This window comes from Chrysemys picta, chromosome 9, assembly GCF_011386835.1.
Source record: "Chrysemys picta bellii isolate R12L10 chromosome 9, ASM1138683v2, whole genome shotgun sequence".
In the NCBI taxonomy this organism is placed as follows: domain Eukaryota; kingdom Metazoa; phylum Chordata; order Testudines; family Emydidae; genus Chrysemys; species Chrysemys picta.
In genome coordinates, this window is record NC_088799.1 from 63,633,056 (window position 1) to 63,660,824 (window position 27,769).

Genomic DNA, 27,769 nt, shown 5'->3' on the forward strand with positions numbered 1-27,769 from the left:
TCTCCTAACTAAACCCTCCCGAAGGATTAAAAACAACCTCCCACCCTCCAAAAACCAATTTTAGCATTACAATGTTGTTCGCCGACCATCCTTCTGCCCGATCTGCTTGTAGGTTATGCCCCGTTCCCCAGCCCTTGCTCTATTGTGTCTGGTTAGGTTGTAAATCTAATGTGCAAGAGGGGTGCTGACTGAGGTTATACTATGTAGGACTAATTTACTCTCCCCTTTTTCCTTCACCTCAGCTTATGTCTCTGCCAAAACATAAGTTAGTGTTTGGTTTGTTCATGACTTGTCAGCAAAGTGTTAGCCAGCGTTAAACTTCAGAGCTGTGGTATGCAAAACCCTGAATGTAGGTGTTAATAGCCGCCGGTCAGCGCTGGCGAGAGAGAGAGAGAGAGAGACTACCACACAATTTCTTAGGGAGCAAATATTTAATACATACACAAACATTTGCAAACAGATTTCGGAAGACTTTTGCGTAACTTCTTAACCCAAGCTATTAGCCAGTAAACCTACTGGTGTTCTTTATATGGACTGCCCCATTTTGTTGCTGTCACACGTTTCAATAGGTGGCTTCATAGATTCCAAGACCAGAAGGGACCATTGTGATCATGTAGTCCAGTGGTTCTGAACCCCTGGGCTACTTGCAGCTCAATCAGCACACAGCTGCAGCCCCTGTGACATCCTCAGGGACAGACAGGTAGTATTGGATGTGGCCCACAAGGGTAAATAGGTTGAGAACCACTGATCTAGTCTGACCTCCCAACACATGCAGACAGGTTCCTCTCTGATCTTCTCAGTCTCTATAGTGTAGTCTCGTAGTGTGTGAATGTACAACTGACCCGTTATGATGTTCCCCAGGGGTACCCAGGATTATCAGGTACCTCACAACCACCTGCCCTTCACATAGGGTTGCCAATTTTGGTTGGACATATTCCTGGAGGTTTCATCACAGGACATAATCTTTAATTAAAGATTAATCTGTAATTCCTGGAAACTTCAGGACAATTTGGAGGGTTGGCAACACTACCTTCACAGGAGACAGCCTAGCCTGTGCCTGCTGTGGATCAGCTCCCTGAATCCACTAGCCCCTGCCAACACAAGCCCTGCCTTCCAGACCCCCGCAGGCCTGGCTCTGTCTGTACAGGTAGTGCTAGGCACACACCAATCTCCGACTCCTCAGATCATTCCCTGCAGCTTCCAGCCCCTGAACCACTGAACACTCCAGAGCTACCAGGCCTGTTATTCCCGAAGGGACAGTACCCACCCGCTTGTAAGATTCAGCTCAGCGCCAGCACTTTGCACAGCACTTAGACAAACTTATTCTTGTTTTCACTATAAATATATTATCAAAGTTTAGAGATCAGGTAACAGTGAGTGAGAATACTGGGAACAAGTGGTTACATGTAAAGCAAAATCATAACATGCTTTCTAGAGACTAAACTTAACTAAGAGGTTAACTTCCTGTCTAAAGAAGTTTGATCTCACTCAACATTCTCTTTAGCATTTTTCAATCAAGCTTGTTGCTTCCCCAGTGAAAGGTGCTCGGGCATCTTCTTGCCCCCCAAATACAGTCAAGCAAACCTTCAAAGTGCTCCCCCCAGATAAGGTTCCCTTCCCCCTTCTGGTCTTCTCTTCCTGTTAGATATGTCTGAAGTCCCTCTCCCCTCAGCATCCTTCATTTGCATACAGTTCAGACTTGATAGGAAGCCCATTGAGAATGAGACAATACTCCGTTTACATGTGAACAGATGGATAAATAACACACACACACCCCAAGTTGTCTGACAGAAAACCTGTTTGCACCTGTGCTGGTGGCCAGTAGCTACAGACTTTAAGGCCATAATTTCAGTGTATATACACAATATATACGTCGCAATGATCTTGATGACCAGAGTGGTGCAGGCTTTTATTCAAGTCCTCACATGACAATCTTTGATGAACTAGAATATAAAAACAGACCCATGAGAGGCCTGTACCCCTCTTTACCTCCTTGCCAGTTGCCATTAAGCATTTCTTGGGTCACCCCTGGATTCTCCAGAGCCTGAGGAGAATGGCAGTCTCCAATTTCCCTCCAAATACTTCAGAATGCCAACAGTCTGCTATTATACAGGGTGATCCTCCGTGGTCCAGGGAAGCAAGCTTTAGGGCTGCTTTCTGCTAGTAGATAGGTGCAAAGCTGCTCTATTGCAGGGCAAAACCAGGCCTAAGATATTTAAACTGGGGGTCCAAAAAGGTGTCTTTTCTACTAACTCCTGTGTGGGCTGGAGTGCTGAAGACAAAGCAGGAGATTTTTCCATATTAATTTTAAAGTCCAAGAAGGAGCCACCAATAGTTCTAAGATTGCCTGCTCATAACTGGATTTAGCAAGGTCAGAGGTAAAGAGAAACCAAGCTTAGAAATGTCATGCAGATTTTAGCCTTTGATAGTCTGTAAGAGTTCATAAAGGAGCTCACAGATACCTTGCTCATGGTGATGGTGAAATATTTCAGACTTGCCCTGGAAGATTTAAACATGCATGTTGACTCCTCTCACTTGCCTCTCTATGATTCTCACCTCTTTGGTCGAATCCATACAGCCAGTTGCACCTTGGACCTGGTCCTTGGGTTAGATGTCAATACGGAGGACATCACAGCCCAACCCCTTTCTTAGACCGTCACCTCATGAAGATAGTGGTCAGAGCTCTCCTACTTTCTGTGAAAGACCCACAAGTCTGATCTGACCACTAAGACTCCACCAAATTCCAAAGCCTGCCAATAGGACAGCAGCAATTCACGCACAAGACAAGGAGTCGAGGATCTGATGAATTATTACCCTTGTGCACTATCCTCAATGCATTGGCCCCAGAATGCCCCTTCCTCCCTATCACCCATAGATCTCCAGGGTTTTCTGACACCCTGTGCCAGACAAAGACAGAGGGGTAGAAACGGGAGTGTTGATGATGGGAAAACCAAAGCTGAAACAGACAGAAGGAAGCAAAGACTTTCTTCAAGCTTAGGCAGAACCCAGCACCAAGCGCTGTGAAGAACTGTCACCCCACTTCCTGGAGAAGATCCCCCCCATTCAAGAAGCCAGGACTCAGATTGTTCCTCAGGATGTTGTGGGAATGGCAGTGGAGCGGAAGGTAAATGACCTAAAACAGGGTCAACCTATGGCACGTGTGCCGAAGGCAGTATGCGAGCTGATTTTCAGTGGCACTCACACTGCCTGGGTCCTGGAAACCAGTCCGGGGAGCTCTGCATTTTAATTTAATTTTAAATGAAGCTTCTTAAACATTTTAAAAACCTTATTTACTTTACATACAACAATAGTTTAGTTATATATTATAGACTTATAGAAAGAGACCTTCTAAAAACGTTAAAATGTATTACTGGCACATGAAACCTTAAATCAGAATGAATAAATGAAGACTCGGCACACCACTTCTGAAAGGTTGCCAACCCCTGACCTACAACATGGTGGGGGATGAGGCAACTTGGGGAGACACTGAGCACAGTGCCTTTATTTTGAAATGCTGTAGCTTGGTGTCACTTATGTAAATGAAGTAATGCATATGCATAAAAATGGAAACATTGGAGAGGTCTCCCTCCCAGAAGGACAATGCGTATGTTCACCAACACGAGTTGATGCTGGGTGGTCCAATGGTTGGAGGACTAGTCTGGGGCTTGGTCTACACTACCCCCCTAATTCGAACTAAGGTACGCAACTTCAGCTACGTGAATAACGTAGCTGAAGTCGAAGTACCTTAGTTCGAACTCACCGTGGTCCACACTCGGCAGGCAGGCTCCCCCGTCGACTCCGCGGTACTCCTCTCGCCGAGCTGGAGTACCGCAGTCGACGGCGAGCACTTCCGGGTTCGACTTATCGCGTCCAGACTAGACGCGATAAGTCGAACCCAGAAGTTTGATTGCCAGCCGCCGAACTAGCGGGTAAGTGTAGCCAAGGCCTGGGACTTGGGAAACTGGAATTCAATTTCCTTCTCTGTCAGAGGGTTGGTCTACACTGTGAAGTTGTCGAATTTTTTTTGTCTTTCACGGGTACTTAAAAAAGCCCCCTTGCGAAAGACAAAAGTTTTGCCGACGCAAGTGGCAGTGTGAACGCGGCTTTGTCGACAGGAGTGCTCTTCTGCCGACAAAGCTAATGCCGCTTGCGGGGCTGAAAGTATTTTGTTGACAAAAGTGCCAACAAAGTACCGAAAAAGAGCGTTTACACACGCTGACATTTAGCGACAAGGTTGTGTCTTGTCGCTAAAAGCTGCGTGGTGTAGACAAGCCCACAGACTCTCTGTGTAATCTGGGGCATGTCACTTAGCATCTCAGATCCCCATCTGTAAAATGGGGAAACAAATGGGTGTTGTGAGGCTAAGTAAATAATTAAAGGTTGTGCTCAGATATTTTGGAAGCAGGAGTTCATGTAAGTACCACAGGTAGGTAGACAGGTGCATGCAGCTAGTGTGCAGAAAGACAGTTTCGCTCCATCTATAGAGCTCTTTCTTTCTTTCTTTCTTTCTTTCTTTCTTTCTTTCTTTCTTTCTTTCTTTCTTTCTTTCTTTCTTCCTGGAGCTGTTTCTCACCATCAGCAATGGGACGTGCACGCTAGCAGGACAGGCAGAGTATTTTATACACATAATAAAACAAAGCCACTCTGAATAGAAACCAGTCTTTCTTCCTCCCTTTAAGATTACTTCTTGATGTGTCTTATGTAGACAGGGGGAACTCTTTTACCGTTGTTTGTGGGGGTGTTTTCAAAAGCCGTGTTTTCATAAATGGCATCTGTTTAAAAAACAGAAAATAAAACAACATGAGTCTCCAAGATGACTCTGCATGGATCAAGCAGCTTCCATGTGTGATGCCAAGTGAGCTTCAGGGGCAGATCATGAAAAAGTGATAGCGCTACCATCCCATTTGATAACCAGACATGGCCAAAACCTGTGAACCCTACCATCAACTTCTTGTTTGCTCCAGAGGTGGTAGCAGGACCAGTGGGGTAAGGAATGCGCTGGAATATCTGCAGCTGGTATGGAGCAGAGTGTAAACGTGTATCGCTGTGCCATGGCTACCCTGCCCCTCCCCAGCACCTCCTGTCATATCAAAGGCTTGCCAGCAGCAGCCTGGGGAATAAAGCTAACCAGGATGGTAATCCGCAGCAACCTGGGGGATTTTAAATCTGCCAAGTCTCTCTCTCCAGAAAAAAATCTACAACATTTGAAACGTGTCTGTTTCTGCATTTGAAACATGCAGAGATTTCAATTTTGAACTGCGCATTTCAAAGCCACTTTTTGCTCAGGAGCGTAAAGTGGGCATTTCTCAGTGCTCTGCTCCATCCCTCTGTGTGTAACAGAAGGCAAAGAGACTCCTGATTTGGGCACTTTTGTAACTTTGTAGCAGATGTTTTGCACATTTTACATAAAACCAGCTTCCTAGCATTAGTTCTCTTGAGGTACTGGGATGGAGCCTGTCTCTTCCTGAATGGTTGTGAAAGATGGGATGTAGGGACTCTGCTCAGGGAACAAGAAGTTAACCCTCAGCTAAACACAGGTGCTCAGGGGGTGAACTATGAAGGACTGTTTGGGAGGCAGAAGGGGCTGATGGCTGTGGGAAGTGAGGCTGTACACGCTCACAGTCATGGGACTAAGACCTGGACTGTGGGTTTCCTCTTCCTGCATTTTTTTCCCTTGTGTTAACTGTTCTCTGGTTATCAACATTATCCTTGTAATGGCCTCTGTGTTTCAACTCTGCTGGCTATGGGCCTCATCTCCACAGCCTTGCACCTTGTGCAAAGCAGGGTAAAAACACCTCCAAATCAGAATGCTTCCCTGATTCCCCGGGGGAGAAGCGTTTTTCATCTCTTTTGTATCAGCCTTGTGCCTCACCCCCAGCTTGCATGGTGAAAGGCTTTGCTGAAACTTCAAAAATCTGCATTTATTTGGCAAGCTAAAGTGTAACCAGTCCCTGCATTAGCACCTTAGAAAACAAAATATGACTGCATCAGGAATATTTAATTACACTTTTCTTTGCACACAGATGCTTCTATGAAAGCCTTGTAATGGATGGTGGAAGGCAAAGGGGAGGGAAGCTCAGCAGTTGAGGGGCAAGATGGAGGCACTGGTACCTGACTGGCCTTTGGAGCTGCTTTTCCTGGTCCTTTTCACCCAGCTGAAGATGTAGAAGAGGACAATAGCGTAGCCCAGATAGCCAGGGTACCCGTAAATGCCATAGCTCCACCAGGGAGAGACACCTGGTTAGGGTTGACAGAAACACAGAATACAAACAAAACATCTTCAGGGTAAATGATCCAAAGTGCTTCACAAAAATGTCTCCAGGTTTGAACCTTGTGTTTGCATTTACACCTGGGGTTTTTTGGGTGTGTGTGAGAGAGAAACTGTAACAGGGCTGCTGCTTCACGAGCGGTCCCTCATGGCCAGAGTTCCCTTTGCAGCAGCCCCACCCCCCTGTTTTCCCTCTTCAGGGCCCCAGAGGGTATGTCTACACTGCACACTAAGCCCGGGCTCTGACTCAGGTTTGAGCACAAGCCACGCTTCCAGGCACACACAAATCAGTCTGTCTCAGGTCAGCAAGCACTCAGGACCTGGGTTCTGCAACCCTGGTAAGAGGAGTGGGTCAGAGCCTGAGTCCCACTGTGACTTGGTCCAAGCCCTGTCATTTTGCAGTGTGGACACAGTTCAAGCTGCAGACCTGAGTCAGAAGATCTGCATCATGCAGTATGCACACATTAGCATGGTTGTGAGATCCAGGTCCAGAAATTGTATACCCAGGTTTACAGTGCAGTATGAATGCTCAAGTGTGTAAGCGGCAGAGCGAGGGCAGGGCCTTGGGAGGAGGGGGCAAAGGTGGGGCCTCGGGGAAGGGGCAGAGCGGGGGGGGGGGGCTTGGGCCCCAGCGGGGGTGGAGCACCAGGGTTACCAACTTTCTAATCTCAGAAAACCGAACACCCTAGCCCTGCCCCTTCCCCAAGGCCCTGCCCCCTACTCACTACATTCCCCCTCCCTCAGTGACTTGCTCTCCCCAACCCTCACTCATTTTCACTGGGCTGGGGCAGGAGACTGGGCTGTGGGAGGGGGTGAGGTCTTTAACTGGGGGTGCAGGCTCTGGGATAGGGCCAGAAATGAGGGGTTCAGGGTGTGGGAGGGGTCCATGGGGCTCCATGTGCTGCCCCCATCCCGAGCACTGGCTCCGCACTCCCATGGCCAATGGGAGCTGCAGGGGCAGTGCCTGTGGGCAAGAGCAGCGAGCAGACCCGTCTACTGCACCTTCGCCTAGGAGCCGGACCTGCTGGCCCCTTCTGGGGCGCAAGCGCAGTGCCAGACAGAAAGGGACTCCTGACCAGACTTTTAATGGCCCGGTCGGCGGTGCTGATCGGAGCCGCCAGGCACCCAGTTGAAAACCGGACACCTGGTCACCCTATGGAGCATCCACTGGGAAAAATAAAAGCCAGCACCTGTGTCTGTGCCTACACAGTGTCTGAAGCACAGATAGGTTCCAAGACATGATAGTGTAGGTCTTTGTTCGCTGCTTTCAATCTCTATGTCATAACAATAATTCATAATGAGTTTCCGTCTTACCAGTCTCAGCACAAAGCTGCAGGATGAAGTCTTTATGCCCAGAGCTGAGAACATTCTGGGCCACACATCTGTAGTTCCCAATGTCAGATTGCTGTATGTTAATGAAGGTCAGGGATGCGTTGTCCTTAGACAGGATGGTGCGGTTTCCAATTGGCAAAGGCTGGTTGCATTTCTGCCAGGAGTAGGACATGGCAGTTCCTGCCATTCCCAGGCAATTCAAGGTGATGTTTTTCCCCTGATGAGGAACAGATGTCTCACTGGTGATGTGCACGTTCGATACAGGTACTGAAAAACCACAAGAGGAGCTGTCAAGTTATGGTGACCTCCAAAGACAGAGTAATGGGGAAAGCAAGGGATTGTGGGTAACATTATATATATTCCCACAAAGCCTCACTGCTTTGCTTTACAAATCTGCATTCTAGTCTCTACCTTAGAGCTGGGCAGAATATGTTTTATTAGAAGTTGTTCATCATAAATGCTTTCACTGATGTTTTCAAAGGAAGAATTTCCAGTTTTTTGGTTCAAAATATTTTTTATTTAGAAATTGAAGCGAATTAGACTGGAAAATAAGTTTTTTTTAAAAGTTTATTTCAAAACAAAACATTTCAACTGGCCCAAAATGAAACAAAAATCAGTTTGGGGTTCATTAATATTTTTGAGATTTCAACTTTTCATTCCAATTCGAGATGGGAAAAAAGGTGAACTTTTGAAAATATTCACAGGATGGGAAAAAGGTTTTCCAACCAGCTCTGGTTGTAGGTACATATCAATGGTTTGAATGTCTATTATCCATTAAGTTTAAATGTACAAGAAACTCAAATCTTTGACTATCTGGAAATCCCCAGTTAAGGCACCTAAGCTACATTAACTCTGCCCATATAGAGATACAGCTGAGTGAATTAAAAGGGGGTGGGGCAACACCTAGGGCTATACAGACCTACCAGAGGGCAGGAAGGGGAGAAGTGCTTGGGACAGGCAGTGCCTGGGAGAGAGAAGCCACAGTGGAGTAGAACTAACTCCTGTGGTGGGTCTCTGGAGCAAGTGGCCAGGTGCTCCAGAAAGAGCTGGCTGAAACTGGGAAACTGAAAAGAGCAGGATCACCAGAGACCCCTGGGACAGGTATCCGTGAAATCCAAATACAAAGGGTGAGTTAAGGGACTATTTCTGTTTCTGTTTTTTTACTTGCTTGTGTTTGGACAATAAACCTTCTTAAAGGAGACTGGGCATGCTTGGAAGCTGGGGAGAAGTCCTGCCCTATGACAGTGCACCACACAACTTTGGCTTATTAATCTGTTACATACACTCATGCCTCTGATATTAAGCATGATGATTTGTCACATGTCAATTTTTGCCCTTTTCATCTACGTGCTGCAGTTTCAGGATCTGGGCATGTGAGGTTTGGATATGGAGACATGTTGTGTCTGTGTCTGATGGGTGATTATCTGCCACATGGAATTGGAGCCCAATGCTGTGTGGTGCTGAGCACCTTCTGCAAGGTGCTGTGTGCTCTCAGTGTTTCGTAGGATCAGGGTCTTAATGAGAAGTGGTGTATGACTGCTGTTATTTTGCCATTTGCCTGTCAAGAAATCGTACCATTATTTGAAGTGCACTGGGTTTGACTCTGAAGAAGGCTGAAAAGTGACCCAACTACTCTATGATTAAGATTGTCATTCTAGTTTTTTGTGGTCACTGATCAAATGATAACATTTGCCATGGATGGATACGATAGTATAGGTTTCTGATTGTCTCATAGTATTGCTGTGGGAGCAGGGTTCAGGGGTTTGGGCTACCTTAATACTGAATTTCTGTATTTTTTCAGTGATAATTCTTGGTCTGTGGCTCTTCTATAAGCAGTTCATTGTGAGCATTCACTACTTGACATTCAAAATTGAGCCATTTTGATTGGACTGATATATTATATGGTATGCACCTGTTCCCAGATTGGATGAGCATAACGCTTAGAATAAGATTTCTGGTGCAAATATTTGTGACCACAAACTCAGAATTCACTGTTCATGAAGGTTCCATAGGGTTTCTTTGGAATTCATTCTTTTAGAACATTCTCCATGAACACATTCTCTCTGAACAGGATTTGGCTCCTCCTTGCTTCCTGAAGAATACCTTCTGATCTTTTTACATTTGGACATGTTTTCATTAAACCATGCCCTCCCTCGTCCCTACTCCATTTATTGTCAAGCACCATAGTCTTGTAGACCTCAGTAACAGGCTGGGTTCAGGTCTTTATTTTTGTACAGTATTAGTAGCAGCAGCCAGAGGGTCTAGCCATGATCAGGGCCTCATTGTGCTGGCCATTATGCAAACACATAGTAAAGATGCTCCATGCTTTGATGAATTACACTCCAAATAGACACAATAAACAAAGGGTGGGAAAGAGCAAGTATTAATATTAGCCCCATTTTATATGTAGGAGAGGCAGGAATTGTCCTGAGTTCTAGTGCAGTGCCTTAACCACAGGGCCACCCTTTGGTCTGTTGTTAGTCTCCATGTTCAATAAACTAGCTTTAAACAGAACCAGTTTATCAACTCTCTGTACATTCTTTTGAATACCTCCCTTTGCTCACTTCAGCCATTTCTAATCAAATGAGGGCAGGTGTGTGCACTGGAAATTTGTCACTGTCTAATCAGAAGAGGTGGGCTCCCATGGATTTTACAAAAGGCCACTTACTGATCACTGTGACTTTTGTTCTGCCAATCTGTTGCTGATTGTTAAGCAGCTGGATGGTCAGCGTATAGACTCCTTCGTCGCTGAAAGTCACATAATGTATCGTCAAGGAAAAGTTCATATGAGCAAAGACAACTCTCTTCCTGTAACTTTCATTAATATAGATGTTGTTGGAGCCGGGTGAGTATGTTAGGATGGAGACCTTTTCTCTCCCATTTAGCTGTGCATGCCACTCCACATTAAAGATCGAAGAAGCATTCAGATTGGTCCCCATCAGCAGTACTGTGGTGTTGAAACGACAATAGACTTCCTTAGTCTTTTGGTCCATCATGACCTCTGAGGAGAAGAAGTCAAGCAGAACAACATTATTAGTGCTAGAAAGGTGGCCAGAAGTTAACTCACATTTTGCTGAGAGAAGTTAGAAGCTGTGCTGGAAGAAGGAATATTATCGGTGCTCTGGGTTGCATTGGCAAGGACTATCCTCGCCTGGGCCTCCTTCAGAAGCGGGGAACTCTATCATTAACCCAGAGCCCAGTCACCTCATCATTTGTGTGTACACAACTCCAGCTGAGTGTGCACAACTGCTGTGGGAAGGGTGGGACTCTGGAGTTAGAAGAGCAGCCAGCCAGGCGTTTATTCTGAGTTGCATAAGAAGAAAAGTTGGGAGTCAAAAAATTTGGAGCGTGACAGTGAAATGTTTGGTCCAGTGAAAAAATTGGGGGGATTTAAGAGGAAGGTCTTCCAAGCCCACCATCGTGCTTTCCTTGCCCAGCAAGTTTGCTTACCATTATGATCCAATAACTGCTGCACCGTCGGGCTGAAGACCATGTCAGAGAAGGGGAAACTGTTTGAAATCACCTCATCCACTGCTGAGCTATTCTAACCTTTGACACAAGATCTCAGACAAGATACTGAAGCCACAGTGTGTCCAGATCTCATACTGATTCAGGTGTGTTTTCTTTTGCTGTAGCAAATCTAGGACCAGACATGCAACCAGCTCAGAAAGACAGATACCACAATGAGAGATGCCTTAGAAATAGCTAAGACAGATGGGGCAGAGCATGGAATGAGCCTCTCCTTTCCTAAAAGCACCTAATAAAGATATTTAGGTATGTTTTAAATGCCCAAGAATTAAAACAGACAGAATAGAGAGCACCATATTTTCAGTGTCTTTGAAGCCCTGTCTAGACTGGAGTTTTTAATCCTGTTGTAACTTGAGATAATTGGCTGCCATTTAACTCCATCTAATTAAAATGAATGTAAATGCAGTGCAAATACTCCTTATTGCTCTGGACACCAACATTTGTCCCTGGTTGTAGCTCAGCCTTGAGTTCAACAGGATCTTGTTGCACTTGTGACAGTGCTGTGATTCCACCTGGAGTAATGGGAAAATACTCTCTCTGTTGCGGACTGAGGAGGAGCAGAGTGAGAAGTGGCACAACTGCTTTTCAGCAGAGACATTTACAGAAGCTGTTGCAAAATTAGACAAGCCTTTCAACCGCTTTGCATGTGACTTGCAGATCCCAAGTCAAAGCAGCTGCAGGAATTATAAATATGGAACAGAGGAAAGATCTGTGTCCAGATTCTCTGAATTAAACCGATGGAAATCAGTGCAGACCCACAGTCCTAGACCCCACCCTGCTGCCCCTTTTTTAGTACTCTGCTCCCCACTAGAAGCAGGAAAGAGCATCCCCTGTGCTCCATAGCAGCCATGAAAGAGGAAAAACTTCTTGAGCACCCTGTGCGCAGGGGCCACTCACAGTCTAGCCATTGCTGCTGTTTGCCTGTATAGGATGTGCCTGCATAGCACTAAGTCCCCTAACTTAATCACTCTGGAAGCCGTTTCAAGAAGCATGTAACCCTACTCCTGTTCAAGTGACTGTGGTTTGACACCTCTGTTTCCTACTTTGGCATCAACACCTCTTTTTGCCTTTCCTCCTCTGCTTGCCCAAAGCAACGGCCATTTCGCAGGATGTGTTTCCAGGGCCGGCTCTGACAGTGGAGGGTGCCGAGCCCGGCCGCGGACCCACTCTCTCCGGCCTGCTGGAGTGCTGGGAGGAGGGCGGAGAGCCCGGCCGGGGCCCCGCTCTCCCCGACCGGCTGGAGCGCTGGGAGGAGGGCGGAGAGCCCGGCCGGGGCCCCGCTCTCCCCGACCGGCCGGAGCGCCGGGGGAGGGCGGCGAGCCTGCCGCAGCTCCGCTCTCCCTGGCGGCCGGAGCGCCAGGAGGAGGGCGGCGAGCCTGGCCGGGGCCCCGCTCTCCCCGACTGGCCGGAGCGCCGGGGGAGGGCGGCAAGCCCGCTGCGGCTCCGCTTTCCCCGGCTGAGCGCCGCCCCAAGCACATGCTTAGTAGGCTGGTGCCTGGAGCCGGCCCTGTGTGTTTCTCAGGCCTGGTCTACACTAGGCGTTTATGTCGAAGTTAGCGCCGTTAAATCGAATTAACCCTGCACCCGTCCACACTGCGATGCTATTTAGTTCGACATAGAGGTCTCTTTAATTCGACTTCTGTACTCCTCCCCGACGAGGGGAGTAGCGCTAAATTCGACATGGCCATGTCGAATTAGGCTAGGTGTGGATGGAAATCGACGCTAATAGCTCCGGGAGCTATCCCACAGTGCACCACTCTGTTGACGCTCTGGACAGCAGTGCGAGCTCGGATGCTCTGACCAGCCACACAGGAAAAGCCCCGGGAAAATTTGAATTTGAATTCCTTTTCCTGTCTGGCCAGTTTGAATCTCATTTCCTGTCTGGACATCGTGGCGAGCACAGCAGCACTGGCAACGATGCAGAGCTCTCCAGCAGTGATGGCCGTGCAGTCTGGGAATAGAAAGAGAGCCCCAGCATGGACTGATCGTGAAGTCTTGGATCTCATCGCTGTGTGGGGCGATGAGTCCGTGCTTTCCGAGCTGCGATCCAAAAGAAGGAATGCAAAGATCTACGAGAAGATCTCTAAAGACATGGCAGAGAGAGGATACAGCCGGGATGCAACGCAGTGCCGCGTGAAAATCAAGGAGCTGAGACAAGGCTACCAGAAGACCAAAGAGGCAAACGGACGCTCCGGATCCCATCCCCAGACATCCCGTTTCTACGAGGCACTGCATTCCATCCTCGGTGCTGCCGCCACCACTACCCCACCAGTGACCGTGGACTCTGAGGATGGGATACTGTCCACGGCCGGTTCCTCAGACATGTTAGGGGACGGGGAAGATGAGGAAGGAGATGAGGAGGGCGAGGCAGTTGGCAGCTCTCACAACGCTGATTTCCCCGACAGCCAGGATCTCTTCATCACCCTTACAGAGATCCCCTACGAAGCGTCCCCAGCCATTACCCCGGACACAGAATCTGGTGAAGGATCAGCCAGTAAGTGTTGTAAACATCTAAACATTTATTTTTAACAAAACAGGAATATTAACAATTAAAAGAATGGGTTGTTCATGATTAGTGTGCCCTAGGCGCTTAACGGTTTAGTAAGGGGCAGTGCAAGTTTTGAAAAGAAATCTAGCAATGTCCGGTTTTCAGTGATTGTCCTGCACAAGCCGCTCTACTGTGTATTCCCTGCTACTGCAGCTACAGTAAAATGCGGTCTATATGTGCGGGGATAGAGCAGTAATCCTCCTGGGACATCTCGATGAAGCTCTCCTGGAGGTAACTTGAAAGCCGTTGCATGAGGTTCTTGGGGAGAGCGGCCTTATTGGGTCCTCCGAAGTACGACACGTTGCCGCGCCACGAGATTATCAGGTACTCGGGGATCATTGCTCTGCACAGCAGGGCGGCATACGGCCCTGGTCTTTGGAGGCTTTCCCGGAGCATTCTCTCTTTGTCGCTCTCGGAGATCCTCATCAGGGTGATGTCGGCCATGGTGACCTGCTTTTAATTAGGTAGGGGAATGTTAGTGTTGGGACTGCTTTCCCGTTCCTTTACAGAACTGTCACCGCTGGTTTGCAGCCACGCGGTGGAGGCGGGAGAGGGGCAGCCGAAAGGGATCATTCCCGGGGACAGCCGCGAGGGGGTGGGACAGGGGCAGAGTTCCCGCTTGCCGGATTGCTGGCAGCAGGGACTGACATTGATTTAAATGTGAAATGAGGCCAGTGGTAATATAAAAGTTTTAAACTGCCACAAGTGTACGGCTTACCATGTCTGCCTGCAACAGAAATTCCGTTGTGCTGCCTCGCTTCTCAAATGTGCTGTTCAAGACCCCAGGCACAGAATGCGAAGGCCGAGAATTCGACCTTGTGCTGAGTGCGCATGTGAAAGGTGCTGTGCATGGTCTTGTTCACAGAGAAAGACTATGTTCTTTGTTCACAACTACATTTATCTTTCAGAGGAATTCACTCCCTTTTTCCCATTTCCACAGCCCCGTCTGCGACTGTCTCACAACCTAGCCTGGAATCACACTCCCAGAGGCTAGCGCGGATTAGGCGTAGGAAGAAGAGGACACGGGAGGACATGTTCTCTGAGCTTATGGCCTCTTCCCAAGCCCAGGCAGCACAGCAGACCCAGTGGCGGGAGAACTTGACCCGAATGCACCAAGCCAACATGGATCGGGAGGAGAGGTGGCGGCAGGAAGACCAGCAGGCGACTCAAACGCTGCTTGGACTACTGAGGGAGCAAACGGACACGCTCCGGCGCCTTGTGGATGTTCTGCAGGAACGGAGGCAGGAGGACAGAGCCCCGCTGCTGTCCATCTCTAACCGCCCTCCCCCGCCACCAAGTCCCATACCCACCTCACCCAAAGTGCAAAGAAGGAGAGGCGGCAGAGTCCCTGCTAACTCTCACTCCACCCCTGCAGAGAGCTCTAGTAGCAGAAGGCTCTCATTTCCCAAAATTTGAAAAGTTCTTTCCTTCCCGCCTGACACAAGCCCACGTCCAAGTTTCACCTCCCAATGCCATGTGTAGTTGATAATAAAAAATTCGTTTCTGTTAACTACTGTTTCAATCATGTTCTTTTGGAGGAGGAGGGGAAAGGGGGTTGGAAATTGGACAGGACAGTCTCCTTTGGCAGGGTACATAGTCGGGGGCAGGCACAGCAGCAGGGCACATACACAGTGCAGTGATGCAGTGACTAGTTGCCCCGGTTAGTCTGGGAGGTTGTTTTGATGTAATGTTGGGGGGGGTGGGTTGCTCTGTGACTTTGTGGCGGGGGAGGGCAGTTACAGATCTTAAGCGCCGGTCCTTAGACAGGATCACAGAGCCACACAGCATGGGATCTGTAACCGTCCTCCCCCTGCCACAAAGTCAAATAGACCTCCCATACACACAGTCCCGATCAGGAGGGGTGACAGGCTCCGTTGAAACAAGCATCCCACCGCAGCGGAGCCTGTCAATCCTTGAGTTTAGAAGCTGCATTCGCATCACAACACTAGACCCGCCCCGCACCACAGTCTGCGTCCCAGTTTTAAAAAATTCCCGCTAAAACAGTATTAAAGAAAACGGTGTGCTTTAACAAAGTAGAACTATTTTTATTTCGACACGTGTGTTGGAGGGGGGGTGAAGGGGGTATGTAACTGGATAGGATAGTCAACATTACCTGGGTAAAGAAACGGGGGCAGGTTTAGCTTCTCAGTACACAAACTATAAAATCACAGGTTACCCTGCTCACTCAGGAACTTTGCTTTCAAAGCCTCCCGGATGCACAGCGCGTCCCGCTGGTCTCTTCTAATCGCCCGGCTGTCTGGCTGTGAGTAATCACCAGCCAGGCTATTTTCGTCAACCTCCCACCCCGCCATAAAGGTCTCCCCCTTGCTCTCACAGAGATTGTGGAGCACACAGCAAGCTGCTATAACAATGGGGATATTGGTTTCGCTGAGATCACAGCGAGTCAGTAAGCTTCTCCATCTCCCCTTGAGACGGCCAAAAGCACACTCCACCACCATTCTGCACTTGCTCAGCCGGTAGTTGAAGAGTTCTTTTTCAGTGTCCAGGGCGCCAGTATAGGGCTTCATGAGCCAGGGCATTAGCGGGTAGGCTGGGTCCCCGAGGATGACTATAGGCATCTCCACATCCCCAACAGTTATTTTGTGGTCCGGGAAGTAAATACCTTGTTGCAGCCGTCTAAACAGACCAGAGTTCCTGAAAACACGAGCGTCATGAACCTTGCCCGGCCATCCCACGTAGATGTTGGTAAAACGTCCCCTGTGGTCCACCAGTGCTTGCAGCACCATGGAAAAGTATCCCTTTCGGTTAATGTACTGGGTGGCCTGGTGGTCCGGTGCCAGGATAGGGATGTGAGTTCCATCTATGGCCCCACCGCAGTTTGGGAATCCCATCGCTGCGAAGCCATCTATGATCGCCTCCACGTTTCCCAGGGTCACTACCTTTGGCAGCAGTACATCAACGATTGCCTTCGCTACTTGCATCACAACAACCCCCACGGTAGATTTGCCCACCCCAAACTGGTTCGCGACTGACCGGTAGCTGTCTGGCGTTGCAAGCTTCCACAGGGCTATGGCCACTCGCTTCTGTACACTCAGTGCAGCTCGCAACCGGGTGTCACTGCGCTTCAGGGCAGGGGACAGCAACTCACAAAGTTCCAGGAAAGTTCCCTTCCGCATGCGAAAGTTTCGCAGCCACTGGGATTCATCCCAGACCTGCAGCACTATGCGGTCCCACCACTCAGTGCTTGTCTCCCGTGCCCAGAATCGCCGTTCCACGGCATCAACATGACCCATTGCCACTGTGATGTCCTCGGCGCTGGGTCGCCTGCTTTCTGACAGGTCTGTGCTACTCTCAGACTTCAGGACATCACCGCGGTGCCGTAGCCTCCTTGCCTGACTTTTCTGCATCTGCCTCAGGGAAACCTTTATGATAAGCTGCGAGACGTTGAGAGCGGCCACAACTGCAGCGATGGTCGCAGCGGGCTCCATGCTCGGAGTACAGTGGCGTCCGCGCTGTCAATGACTGGAAAAGCGCGCGAACTGTTTTCCCGCCGGCGCTTTCAGGGAGGGAGGGCGGGAGTGATGGACGGATGACGACAGTTTCCCAAAAGCACCCTCGACTCATTTTGTTACCCAGAAGGCATTGCCGGCTACACCCAGAATTCCAATGGGCAGAGGGGACTGCGGGAACTGTGGGATAGCTGACCACAGTGCACCGCTTCGAATGTCGACGCTATCACCGTTAGTGTGGACGCACAAAGTCGAATTACTGTCCTTAGTGTGGACACACACGTTCGACTTTGCAATATCGATTACAAAAATTCGATGCAAGTAAAATCGAACTACTCTCGTAGTGTAGACAAGGCCTCAGAACAGATCCCACTTCCTGGCTCTGACAACAAGGGCCAGCAGGGAGAGGTGTTTTGGGGCTACAGCCCCATGGGGTGCGGCAGCCGGGGCTTGAGCCTTTAGTGGGAGCAGTGCTGAAGCCCCGAGCCCCAGCAGACGGGGGGGAGAGTTAGCTCAGTGGTTTGAGCATTGGCCTGCTAAACCCAAGGTTGTGAGTTCAATCCTTGAGGGGATCATTTAGGGAACTGGGGTAAAAATCTGTCTGGGGATTGGTACTCCTTTGAGCAGGGGGTTGGACTAGATGGCCTCCTAAGGTCCCTTCCAACCCTGATATTCTATGTGGCTTAGAGGATCAGTAAGTTTGGCCACCCCAGTACAGAACACACCAACAATAGTTGAGTATCAGAGGGGTAGCCATGTTAGTCTGGATCTGTAAAAAGCAGCAGAGAGTCCTGTGGCACCTTTAAGACTAACAGATGTATTGGAGCATAAACTGACTTCTGACAAAGTGGGTATTCACCCACAAAAGCTTATGCTCCAATACATCTGTTAGTCTTAAAGGTGCCACAGGACTCTCTGCAACAATAGTTGGGCACTGCTGACCCCCTGTAGGGAATTTTTATTTTTAGCAAAGGCCAGAGACATGACTACCCTCACCCACTCACTGGTATAGGGGTTATCATAATTTGTTGCTGGTTTAGGCAAGCAGCAAACTACTGCATTTCCTTCCCCTTCCCCAGAAGCCAGGAGGAAGCAGGGGTAGAACTGTGATTCAGAGGGGTGTCTCTGAGTCACAATGCATCCCGGGGCTTCTCCTAACTTGTCATTGCTTTCTCACTACCTTTTGTTCAGGGCTGTATGTAGGGTCATGGTCCAGCCCTGTGTGATCTGACTGGCTGAAAGCGGTTCAGTTATTTCTGGTTCATGGTGTGGTATGTTTCCTGGTATCTCCTCCATCAGCAGATGGTGAGTTTCCTTGGGAAACCACTTTCTTTTTAATGTAAAACCTTTCTTCAAAGCTGTTATAGGGCTGTTGTGATGCTGGCTCACGGCAGAATCAGCCTTTCTAAACCAGCCATTACTGCAGGACATGGGCACATCAGTAGATTCGTGGAGAAGGCTTGATGGGCAATTTCCATTTGCTTCCCCACTTTTCACTTGCTTCTTGAGTCCAATCTCCCCACCCCCATACAACTGCCCAGAGTTGTGGGGATGGGAGAGGGGGAGGCAGCCTCACATTTGCCTTTGTGTGATGAGGATGGAAGTGGGGAATTCAACCTGTGGATACATTCTGAGCTCCTTGGGACCAATGCAGTTGGGGCCATAGTCAAAACCAACTGAAGTCAGTAGAAAGACTCCCATTAACTCGAGTGGACTTTGGATCAGGCCTCTGCACTTTGGGTGTCCAGTTTAACCATTTCCTGTTCCTTCTGGTTGACCTGGGAGCAATGTGATTTTAAAAAAATAAATAAGGCTTTTGTGCCCAGACACTTCTGCGATGAGGTTCCTTAGAAATATGTATGAAAACGATGATGACAATTATAATAATTAGCCATGTGATGAGCATATGATCCCACAACACCACAGTGATGAGTGTGGCATAACAGATCACACAGCCATACTCCAACAAATAACCCAGCAACTGTTTTTCTAAAAGATCTGCTCAGTTCAAACAGGAATTAATTCAGAGAAGCCTTGGAATCTATGAATCATTCACACTAGAATTTGGGATACTTTTCTTTCTGTTAACATTCTGAGAATAAACCCTTCCTCATCCAGACCCACATGGATGGGGGTTTGTCATTTGTGCCCCGGCCGAACCCCATTGACTTCAGTGGGGCTCTAGGCATGCTTGAGTGTCCACCCACATAGGCCCTGATCCTGCAAGTGGATGAAAGTTGATAAAAGGGTTTGTGAATAATTGTAAAACAGAGCAGCAGGTTTTGTGTGCAAGCATATTAATATTGGGTTGGCTCCCCCCCACCCCTGTATTCACCAAGTTCTGTTCCACAATCTCTATTGACAAGAATGATGTATATGATGCAGAGTGAATACAGCTTGATTTTCATAGCCCAGAAGTAACTGGTTGTGATGGCAGGCAAAATACGCTTGCTTCTATTAATTTAATTTTTGGTATATAAAAGTGCCCATCAGTACATTCTCCAGGCATGGAGCAATATGCAAAAACAAGAATTTGTTGAACAATAGCAGCACAAAAGACATTTTTCTCTATCACACAACTCTAGACTAGTTCTGTCCTCAAAACGTCCATACACACACAACTTCATCATGCTCACCTTGAAAACTAAGCCCATACGATAAAAGAATTCTTGCTGGATGGTTATTGTCAGAAAAGTTGCTTTAACATCAAACATAGATGTCACTTCACTTACCAGGTAGAAGGCAAGCAAGATAGAGCAGAAGAGCAAACAGCATTTCATGCAGAGTTTCCCAGGGCATGTTCTTGCTGGAAAGTTACAGAAGATCTAGAGCCTAAGATAAAAGGAGTGAGAAGTGTTGCTTTAGTAAACATTTTTTACAGCAGTTTTCTTGGACAAATCTATCTTTGCATCTATCAGATAGGAAGGCTGGCCTCCTGGGTCCCAGCTGAGTGTTTGAAGTTAAAACCTGGTTCTACCACAGGTACCCTGTGTAAACTTGGGCAAATCACTTAATCTGTGAGGTGCTCGTGTAATTAAAAACTGTATCATAATGCATATGCACAAGAGTGGGGGTGTGTGAATTCAGGTTGCACTGCCAACCTCAGTTCTGGTATTTCCTAACTCTCCACTGTGTGACTTTGCAACCTTAGCGTCCTTTTCATATAGCTTTGGGATGGAATTTCTTACATTTTTAAAGATATTAAAAGTTGAAAAAACAAAAATTTCATTTAATCACATTGACTCCCCATGTGATTCATCAGCCAGGCGGGGATCTTTAGATCCACAGCATGGTACTTTACCACTTCAGCTAACAGAGTAACTAGTAGCAGTAAGAGGTTGTCATCTTCTATATAAACTTGCCACTACAGGGCGATAAGCCACGCACTTTGCCAATGGGTCTCGTAGCTATATTTGTTTGACAGAAAAGGAATGTTGAATTCAGGTATAATGGGTTAAGTTCCAGGTTCTGGAGAGGAGTGTGCTTTAGTGTGGCAAAGCTTCTGTGCCTTCTTCTGTCTGTCCCCTTCTGCTCCCATCCTTCCCCTCCCAACTCCTGCTGCATTCCCTCTTCTCCCACCTGTGTCCCCAGCCCTTGTCCATGTCCCCCACCTCTGCTCCTATCCTCCCCACCCCCAGCTCCTGCCTCTCTCAATCCCTCTTGTTCCTATCCCCCTCCCATCTTCTATCCCAGCCTGCTCCCAGCTCTTCATATCTTCCCCCTCTGCCCTTCTCCATTCCTCACCCCTCTGCGTCCCAGTCAGGATGCTTTCTCTTCCTCCTCCATGCTGCCTTGGAACCAGCAATGGAACACATAGAGCACAGGAGAGACACATCCAGCCTTCAGCATCCCAGTCCAGTCCACTAAGCCACACTGCCTCCCTTTACTGTAATGCTGCATATAAGCCTGACCCTGCTCCCACTGGAATCAATGGGGGTTTGTCATGGATTCCGCTGGGAATAGGAAAGGGCCCTGGCTTTGCATTCCTTGCTGGCTTTCTCCTCCTAACACACCTCCAGACGCAGGAAAAGGGGTTTTGCCTGTAGTATGTGTGACGCTGGCAGACCAGGTGCCAGCTCATGTCAGGACCACTGGGCCTCATTGAACATTGCCATATGCATAGCTGGAAACCAGTCTGGCTAGCCTCTGTGTTAGTATTGTTAAAATAGATATTAGAATTATTATAAGACTGTGTTTAATGTTTAGACTTTATGAAATGCTTGTAGGATGTTGTATGTATTAGTCTTACTTATATCTATACTCTAAGGTAATATGTAAGTGTTTGCTCTGTAACTATAGATGGATTTGCTTAAACTGTAATATCCGACAGTCAGAGACACGTCACCAAGTGTGTAATGCTAGTTTACCACAAGAAGTATTATCTCCTGTGCAGCAAAAACAGAACTACAGACACCAGAGAAGCCATTGTGGAACATTAGTAGACAAAAGACTTCGTACTTTGTTCTCCCAGACCTATGAAGAGGGGACTAGGGTTGCCAGGAATCTGGTTTTTGACCGGAATGCCTGGTCCAAAAGGGACCCTGGTGGCTCCGGTCAGCACCGCTGACTGGGCCATTAAAAATTCAGTTGGCAGCACAGGCAGATTCCCTACCAGCTCCGCGCGACTCCCAGGAAGCTGCCAGCATCACCCTCTGGCTCATTGCACTGCGACCCCCTTCTGACAATAAAAATTACTACACAACCCCAGGAGAGGGAACCTAAGCCCCCCCTAGCCCCACGGGATGGGCAAACTGAAGCCCAAGGGCTTCAGCCCCAGGCAGGAGACCTGTAACCCGAGTCCCAGCGCACAGGGCTGAAACCCTCAGGCTTTGGCTTTGGCCTCAGGCAGTGGGGCTCAGGCTTTGACTTCAGCCCTGGCCCCCAGCAAGTCTAAGCCAGCCCTTGTGACCCCATTAAAATGGGGTCATGACCTACAGTTTGAGAACTGCTGGTGTACAAGATCATCTATCACACAGGCTGGCTTGTGGCCAGATAGATTGGAGTGCCCAAGGGGACTGTCTGTGACTCTGTGGTAAGGCTGCTATCGTGCTTTAGGAGTTCACACTTGATACATGGTTGGTGAAATCTAATTGTAGAACTCACACCCAGTTTGGGTTTTGTGCCCTGCTTCTTGACAGTCTGCCTGGAGATTGGTACTCATGCCCGTGAGCCACCCTAGGCAGCCTGACGGTATGTATCAGCTCTAATTAAAGAATTTCCCCCATTAAATCATAGTTTGTGGAGGGGAAGCTGGGGTTGCAAAGGATTGGGGCAGCTCCACTTCTGCCTTTCAGTTCTTCATTTTAGAACACACATGATCTAGAACAAAAGTGCCAGAAACCAGCTTCCCAGATTTCAGCTTCCTGGTCATTAAAGCCACTAAAGATCAAGGCAGCATACTGCAGACTTTCATGGCCCGATCCTACAATCCTCATTCAGGCAGGATTGGGCCCAGAAAGGGTTAACAAATCAGAAGGAAAAACAAGCCCCAATGAACTCAGCCATTTCATCTTGAAAACAATCAGTATCAAAGTGTCAGCTAAGTACGCATTTTCTGTTAAAGGGGGGGGGGGGAGAAGATTAGAGAAACAGAGGTGCGGAGAATGGTTAACAGCCTTGCAGAAAGCTAACCTTTAGAGACATGGGTGTTCCCCTTTCTTTATTAATCAGTATACACCTGTCTCCACAGGGCCTGCTCTAGGTTTTTTGCTGCCCCAAGCAAAACATTTTTTGGCTGCCCCCCACCCCAGCCCTGGGCTCTCCCCCTCTCCTCCCGCAACTGCACCCTCCTGCCGCCCCAGCCCTGGGTCACTGGTAACTCACTCCCAGGGCGGGTCATTCAGCAGGAATTTTGGATGTGCACAGAACACAGACAGGATTGATTCCCATATGGTTACAGAACTGCAGTAAAGTGGAACAATTTTCAGCTTGTGTGACTGGAGGATAGCTGGATGCATATTATAAGACTGTCCTACATAAATGAGGAAAAGTTGAGGTGCCTTTATTATTCTTTTGTTCCATTCTTTGTTTCTATGGGGAATGCACTATCACGGTCTTCCTTTTAAACAAATAAAACTAAAACTTAAAAAAAAAAAAAAAAAGCAATGGCTGTTGAAAATAGCAATTCCAGTCCTAATAACCACTGGGAAGCATTTCTTGCTCAATTTATTCTACTTTTATTACAGCAAGTTACAGTGGATCAGTATATTTGATTTGGGAGAAATGAAGTAACAGCTGCCCAAATTGAGCTTGAGCACTCCTGAATTTTGAGGGTGTTCAAATCTGGAAGGCAGGTGCTAGATTCCCTTTCTGAATATTAGCTAAATCTGGAAAAGAAAAGTCAATTTCTGCTTCCATGGCTCAGAAGTGGAAATCCTCCTACGTGCCTGGTACTGTATCTAAAGCTGCCCAGGTCCAGAGCCTCCCCTTCCTTTCTTTTCATTTTAAATTCTAGTGGGATCCACATACCTCCATTGCTAGGCTTCAGATAGAGAGGTGCACTCTCCATTTAGTCCCCCCAATTCCTTCTTTGGGGGAGAGCCCAGGGCTGGGGCGGCAGGGGATGCAGGTGGGGGCCAGAGCTGGGGCGGCGGGGGGGGGGGGGAAGAGCCCAGGACTGGGGCAGCAGGGGAGTGCAGATGGGGGCCAGAGCTGAGGCGGCAGGGGGTGTGTGTGTGGGGAAGAGCACAGGGCTGGGGCAGCAGGGGAGTGCAGGTGGGAGCCAGAGCTGAGGCGGCAGGGGGTGTGGGCAGGGGAAAGCCCAGGGCTGGGGTGGCGGGGGGGCGGGGAAGAGCCAAGGGCTGGGGTGGCGGGGGGCGGGGAAGAGCCCAGGACTGGGGCAGCAGGGGAGTGCAGATGGGGGCCAGAGCTGAGGCAACAGGGGGTGTGGGCGGGGAAGAGCCCAGGGCTGGGGCAGCAGGAGGGTGCAGGTGGGGGCCAGAGCTGGGGCAGCAGGGGGTGTGTGGGTGGGGGAGAATCCAGGGCTGGGACAATACAGGGGTGCAGGGGGAGCCCAGGGTGGGGGGGGGTGTGGCAAAAAACCTAGAGCTGACTCTGTTCCTACCATTCACAGCAAGCTGCAGATTTCAGTTCCATACTCCTTCCCCCACCCTTTCCTCTTGCTAGTGGCCAAGGGAATGCTGAAATGTAGTTCTTTCCCTGCTCCAGGGCTAGCTCTATAGGCAGGGAGCTAACCAAGGAACTACAGCTCCCAGGGCCCCCTGTTGGTTCTCAGCTCCCATGCTGGATTCTTGCGCCCCTTGCAAATCTGCTGCCCCAAGCAACTGCTTGCTTTGCTGGTGCCTAGAGCCGGCCCTGTGTCTCCATGAAGAAAGAGATCACGATAACATATGGCACATTCTGTAGCATGGAACACAGTAATTCAGACACAGAAATTCCTCTGTAAAGGCTGGGCCAAAAAACGTTACTCACGTGAGTAATCTTTACTTGCCCAAGCAGTCGTGTCTAAGGCAGGGGTCAGCAACCTATGGCACGCATGCCAAAGGCGGCACGCAAGATGATTTTGAGTGGCACTCACATTGCCCGGGTCCTGGCCACCGGTCCCAGGTGCTCTGCTGCCATCCTGGGCTGCTGGCCACCGGCCCGGGGCTCTGCAGCCGTCCCCAGGTGTGGCCCACTGCAGCTCAGCACCCCCACCTTAAAAATTGTTCCAGCACCACTGTACTGGGATATTTTTAAGTCCTGATTTGCTGCCTACATCACTATCATGTCATGTGGAACAGCACATTGCGTTTGACGTTGTGCATGCCGTCTGTTACAATTTTTTCCCCCACTGTAAGTTGAGGGGTACATTTGACAAAATGTCAGCTCCTAAGAAAGCAAAGTTAGATGTCCGTTCATTTCACTTCACAGCACCATTTGGTGGCTAAGTCGTGACAAGGTTTTGGTGCACTTTGTAAACTGTTTTGATGCAATCAAGGCCTTTTTGTTGGAAAAAGGGAAAAAACTACCCCAAACTGGATGATGACAAATAGCTGTGTAAGCTCATGTTTCTAATTGACATCACCGCTCACCTAAATAAACTCAACCTCTGTCTCCAGGGTGCAGGGCAAACGGTTCTGGATCTTTATGAAATCTGGATGGCATTTGTTGTAAAACTTGCAGTTTTTTCTCGGGATATTCGAACTTCGACTTAGTGCTACTTCCAACACATAAAAGATCTATCAACACATTGCACTGTCAGTGTCGATAAGATTGGAATGTATATGCAAGAACTGGAATCAGAATTTTCTGACAGATTTCAAGATTTCCAGCGATTTGACCCAATGCTTTCTTTTCTAATTAATCCTGAAAAGTTCAACAAAAGTGACTTGGATTTGTCTTTATTTAAGTGGATGGGTGTTGAAGATTTTGAAATGCAGCTTATTCCATTAAAAAGCTCAGAATTGTGGGCATCAAAGTTTGGAGATCTGCGGAGTGCACTTAAAAGTACCGAGAGAGATCATGGGCCCTCTATTGTGATCTGCTGGACGTCCCTGCCAGTGAAATTTAACTGTTTGAAGAAAATTGCATTTGCAATGCTTTCAGCATTTGGATCACATACCTGTGTGAACAGGTATTTTCACACATGAAATCTGTCCTCTGTCCCTCTCGGAGCTGGTTAACAACTGATCTCTCAGAAGCCTGTGTGCAACTTAAACTATCCAAATACGTGCCAGACATTGGAAAACTCAGCAAGGAAAAGCAAGGGCAAGGATCACCCTAAACTGATAAGATCTGCATTTTAATTTAATTTTAAATGAAGCTTCTTAAACATTTTAAAAACCTTCTTTACTTTGCATACAACAATAGTTTAGTTATATATTCTAGAGAGAGACCTTCTAAAAACATTAGAGTGTATTACTGACACGCGAAACCTTAAATTAGAGTGAATAAATGAAGACTTGGCACACCACTTCTGAAAGGTTGCCGACCCCTGTTCTAAGAGCTTGTCTATACAGGAACATTCAGGAAAATGAATTTGAATTAGCTAAAGATGTGAATTTAGCGTGGATTAGTGAAACCGCTGTGTGATTGCTCTTATTCAGAATTACAGTGACCTTCAATTTGTTTAGCTGAATTCACTTTGGAATTCATAAACTAAGTGTCGTAGGATAGAACCCTACTTTTGACCCTGAGCCTGCATTGGGCTCGATTAACATGGACCCTTGCAACTGGACAGAGTCCAGTTTACTTCAATAGGAAGTAGAGGTGCCAGGGTCCACACAAATGCTTCTCAATACAGGATCGGAGCCTTTATTAGAAATGATCTACATGCAGGAGTCATAAGGAAAAGGATTGTTGAGCCTTGGAGGCAAAGTGAAATGTCAGCCTGATCAGCAGATGTATTTCAAAAGCAGTTTAAAAATAATGCAGGGCTCAAGACAGGCAGGACTGGAAGAAAATAGTATGATGTGAATCAGAGAGTGGGAATAAGGGAAACAAAAGTTAAGAGTAAAAATACTAAAATGAACCTGAGTCCATGGCAAAAGGTTGAGATAAACCAGAACTGGGTACCATAGGGAGTACAACACAGAGCCCTCTCCACCTATTAGTCTGCAAGCAAAACTCCTACTGAAGCCAATGAGAGGTCTGCTTTGAATTGGTAGATCCCCGCTAGAGCTTACAAACCTACCAAATCCCTGCTCCTAAAAGAAAAGAAATAAGCATCCTAAGTGATTGCTCTCTAATCACTGTGCAGTAGCAGAGCCTTCTAGCAGACTTAGATCCAATGTGCTGGGAGGATGGACACACTCATCGCTTAGCACAGCTTTTCTCATTCTGTCCATATTCTGAGTGAAGAAGAAATAAATGTTTACAAACACTAACCTTCCTTCTTCCCGCTCAGGTCTGCGTGGCCTCTGTGCTGAGTGACAGAGGCGAGTGATAAGGGGGATATGTGGAGGGAGGGGAAATGACAAGACTACTTCCTGCCTCTGAAGGTGTCTCTCAGTATGAGCCATGATGTAATAGAAACAAAAGCCCCACAGTGACATATGAGCAGCACCATTGTCCATGGAAAAATGCAGAGAAAATGCTGATTAGTGAAATTGAAGGGTATGTTTTACATGCTATCAGAGGAGTGATTGCAGCTTGGGCTGGCAAGTCCATTCTGGCTTTAATCAAGCTAACATGGGTAAAAATAGCAGTGTGGATGATTTAGAATTCTAAACTGTCACTTTAATTCTCAGGAGGTTTCCTGGTTCTGCTTTCAGGCAGAGGGCTCTGTAGGGAAGTGTGCAATCTGGATTTTCAGTCTGCAGCCAGCCAGCCTCAAGTGGGATGGGGTGAGCTGTAACTCTCTATTTTTAGGGAGCAGCCTGCTTTCTCTCTCTCTCTGGTTTTGGTTCTTGTGTGGCATCACTCTGGATTGTAGGAAATAAAGTTGTCTTACCATGCAGCCTTCCAGCTATAGTGTTGTGTTTTACCTAACTTCTCTAAGTGTAGGCTGTGAACATAACCAAAGGCATCAGGGTACCTCATATACAGAGAACACTGAAGATATAAAAAGAACCTGGACACAACTAAAATCTCTGTGATTAAGGGCATGGCTACACTTGCAGATGTAGAGCGCTGTGAGTTTAAACCAGCCCTCGGAGACGGCAGCAGGGAAAGCGCTGCAGT

The 27,769-nt window shown here is 48.0% G+C and overlaps 2 protein-coding genes across 2 annotated transcripts; one reads left to right on the plus strand and one right to left on the minus strand.

Moving 5' to 3' along the window:
• Positions 1-469: 469 nt before the first annotated feature.
• Positions 470-27,101, minus strand: LOC101943550 (hepatic and glial cell adhesion molecule-like). The gene is made up of 6 exons (XM_005312791.3): positions 26,975-27,101; positions 19,879-19,978; positions 10,269-10,601; positions 7,583-7,867; positions 6,112-6,237; positions 470-4,772 (listed from the first exon to the last, which is right to left on the minus strand). The coding sequence occupies exons 2-6, from the start codon at positions 19,943-19,945 to the stop codon at positions 4,681-4,683; spliced, it is 903 nt and encodes a 300-aa protein (XP_005312848.2). The 5' UTR covers positions 19,946-19,978; positions 26,975-27,101; the 3' UTR covers positions 470-4,680.
• On the plus strand, positions 12,668-15,186 carry LOC135973385 (uncharacterized). The gene is made up of 2 exons (XM_065556395.1): positions 12,668-13,622; positions 14,617-15,186. The coding sequence occupies exons 1-2, from the start codon at positions 13,046-13,048 to the stop codon at positions 15,090-15,092; spliced, it is 1,053 nt and encodes a 350-aa protein (XP_065412467.1). The 5' UTR covers positions 12,668-13,045; the 3' UTR covers positions 15,093-15,186.
• Positions 27,102-27,769: the final 668 nt, after the last annotated feature.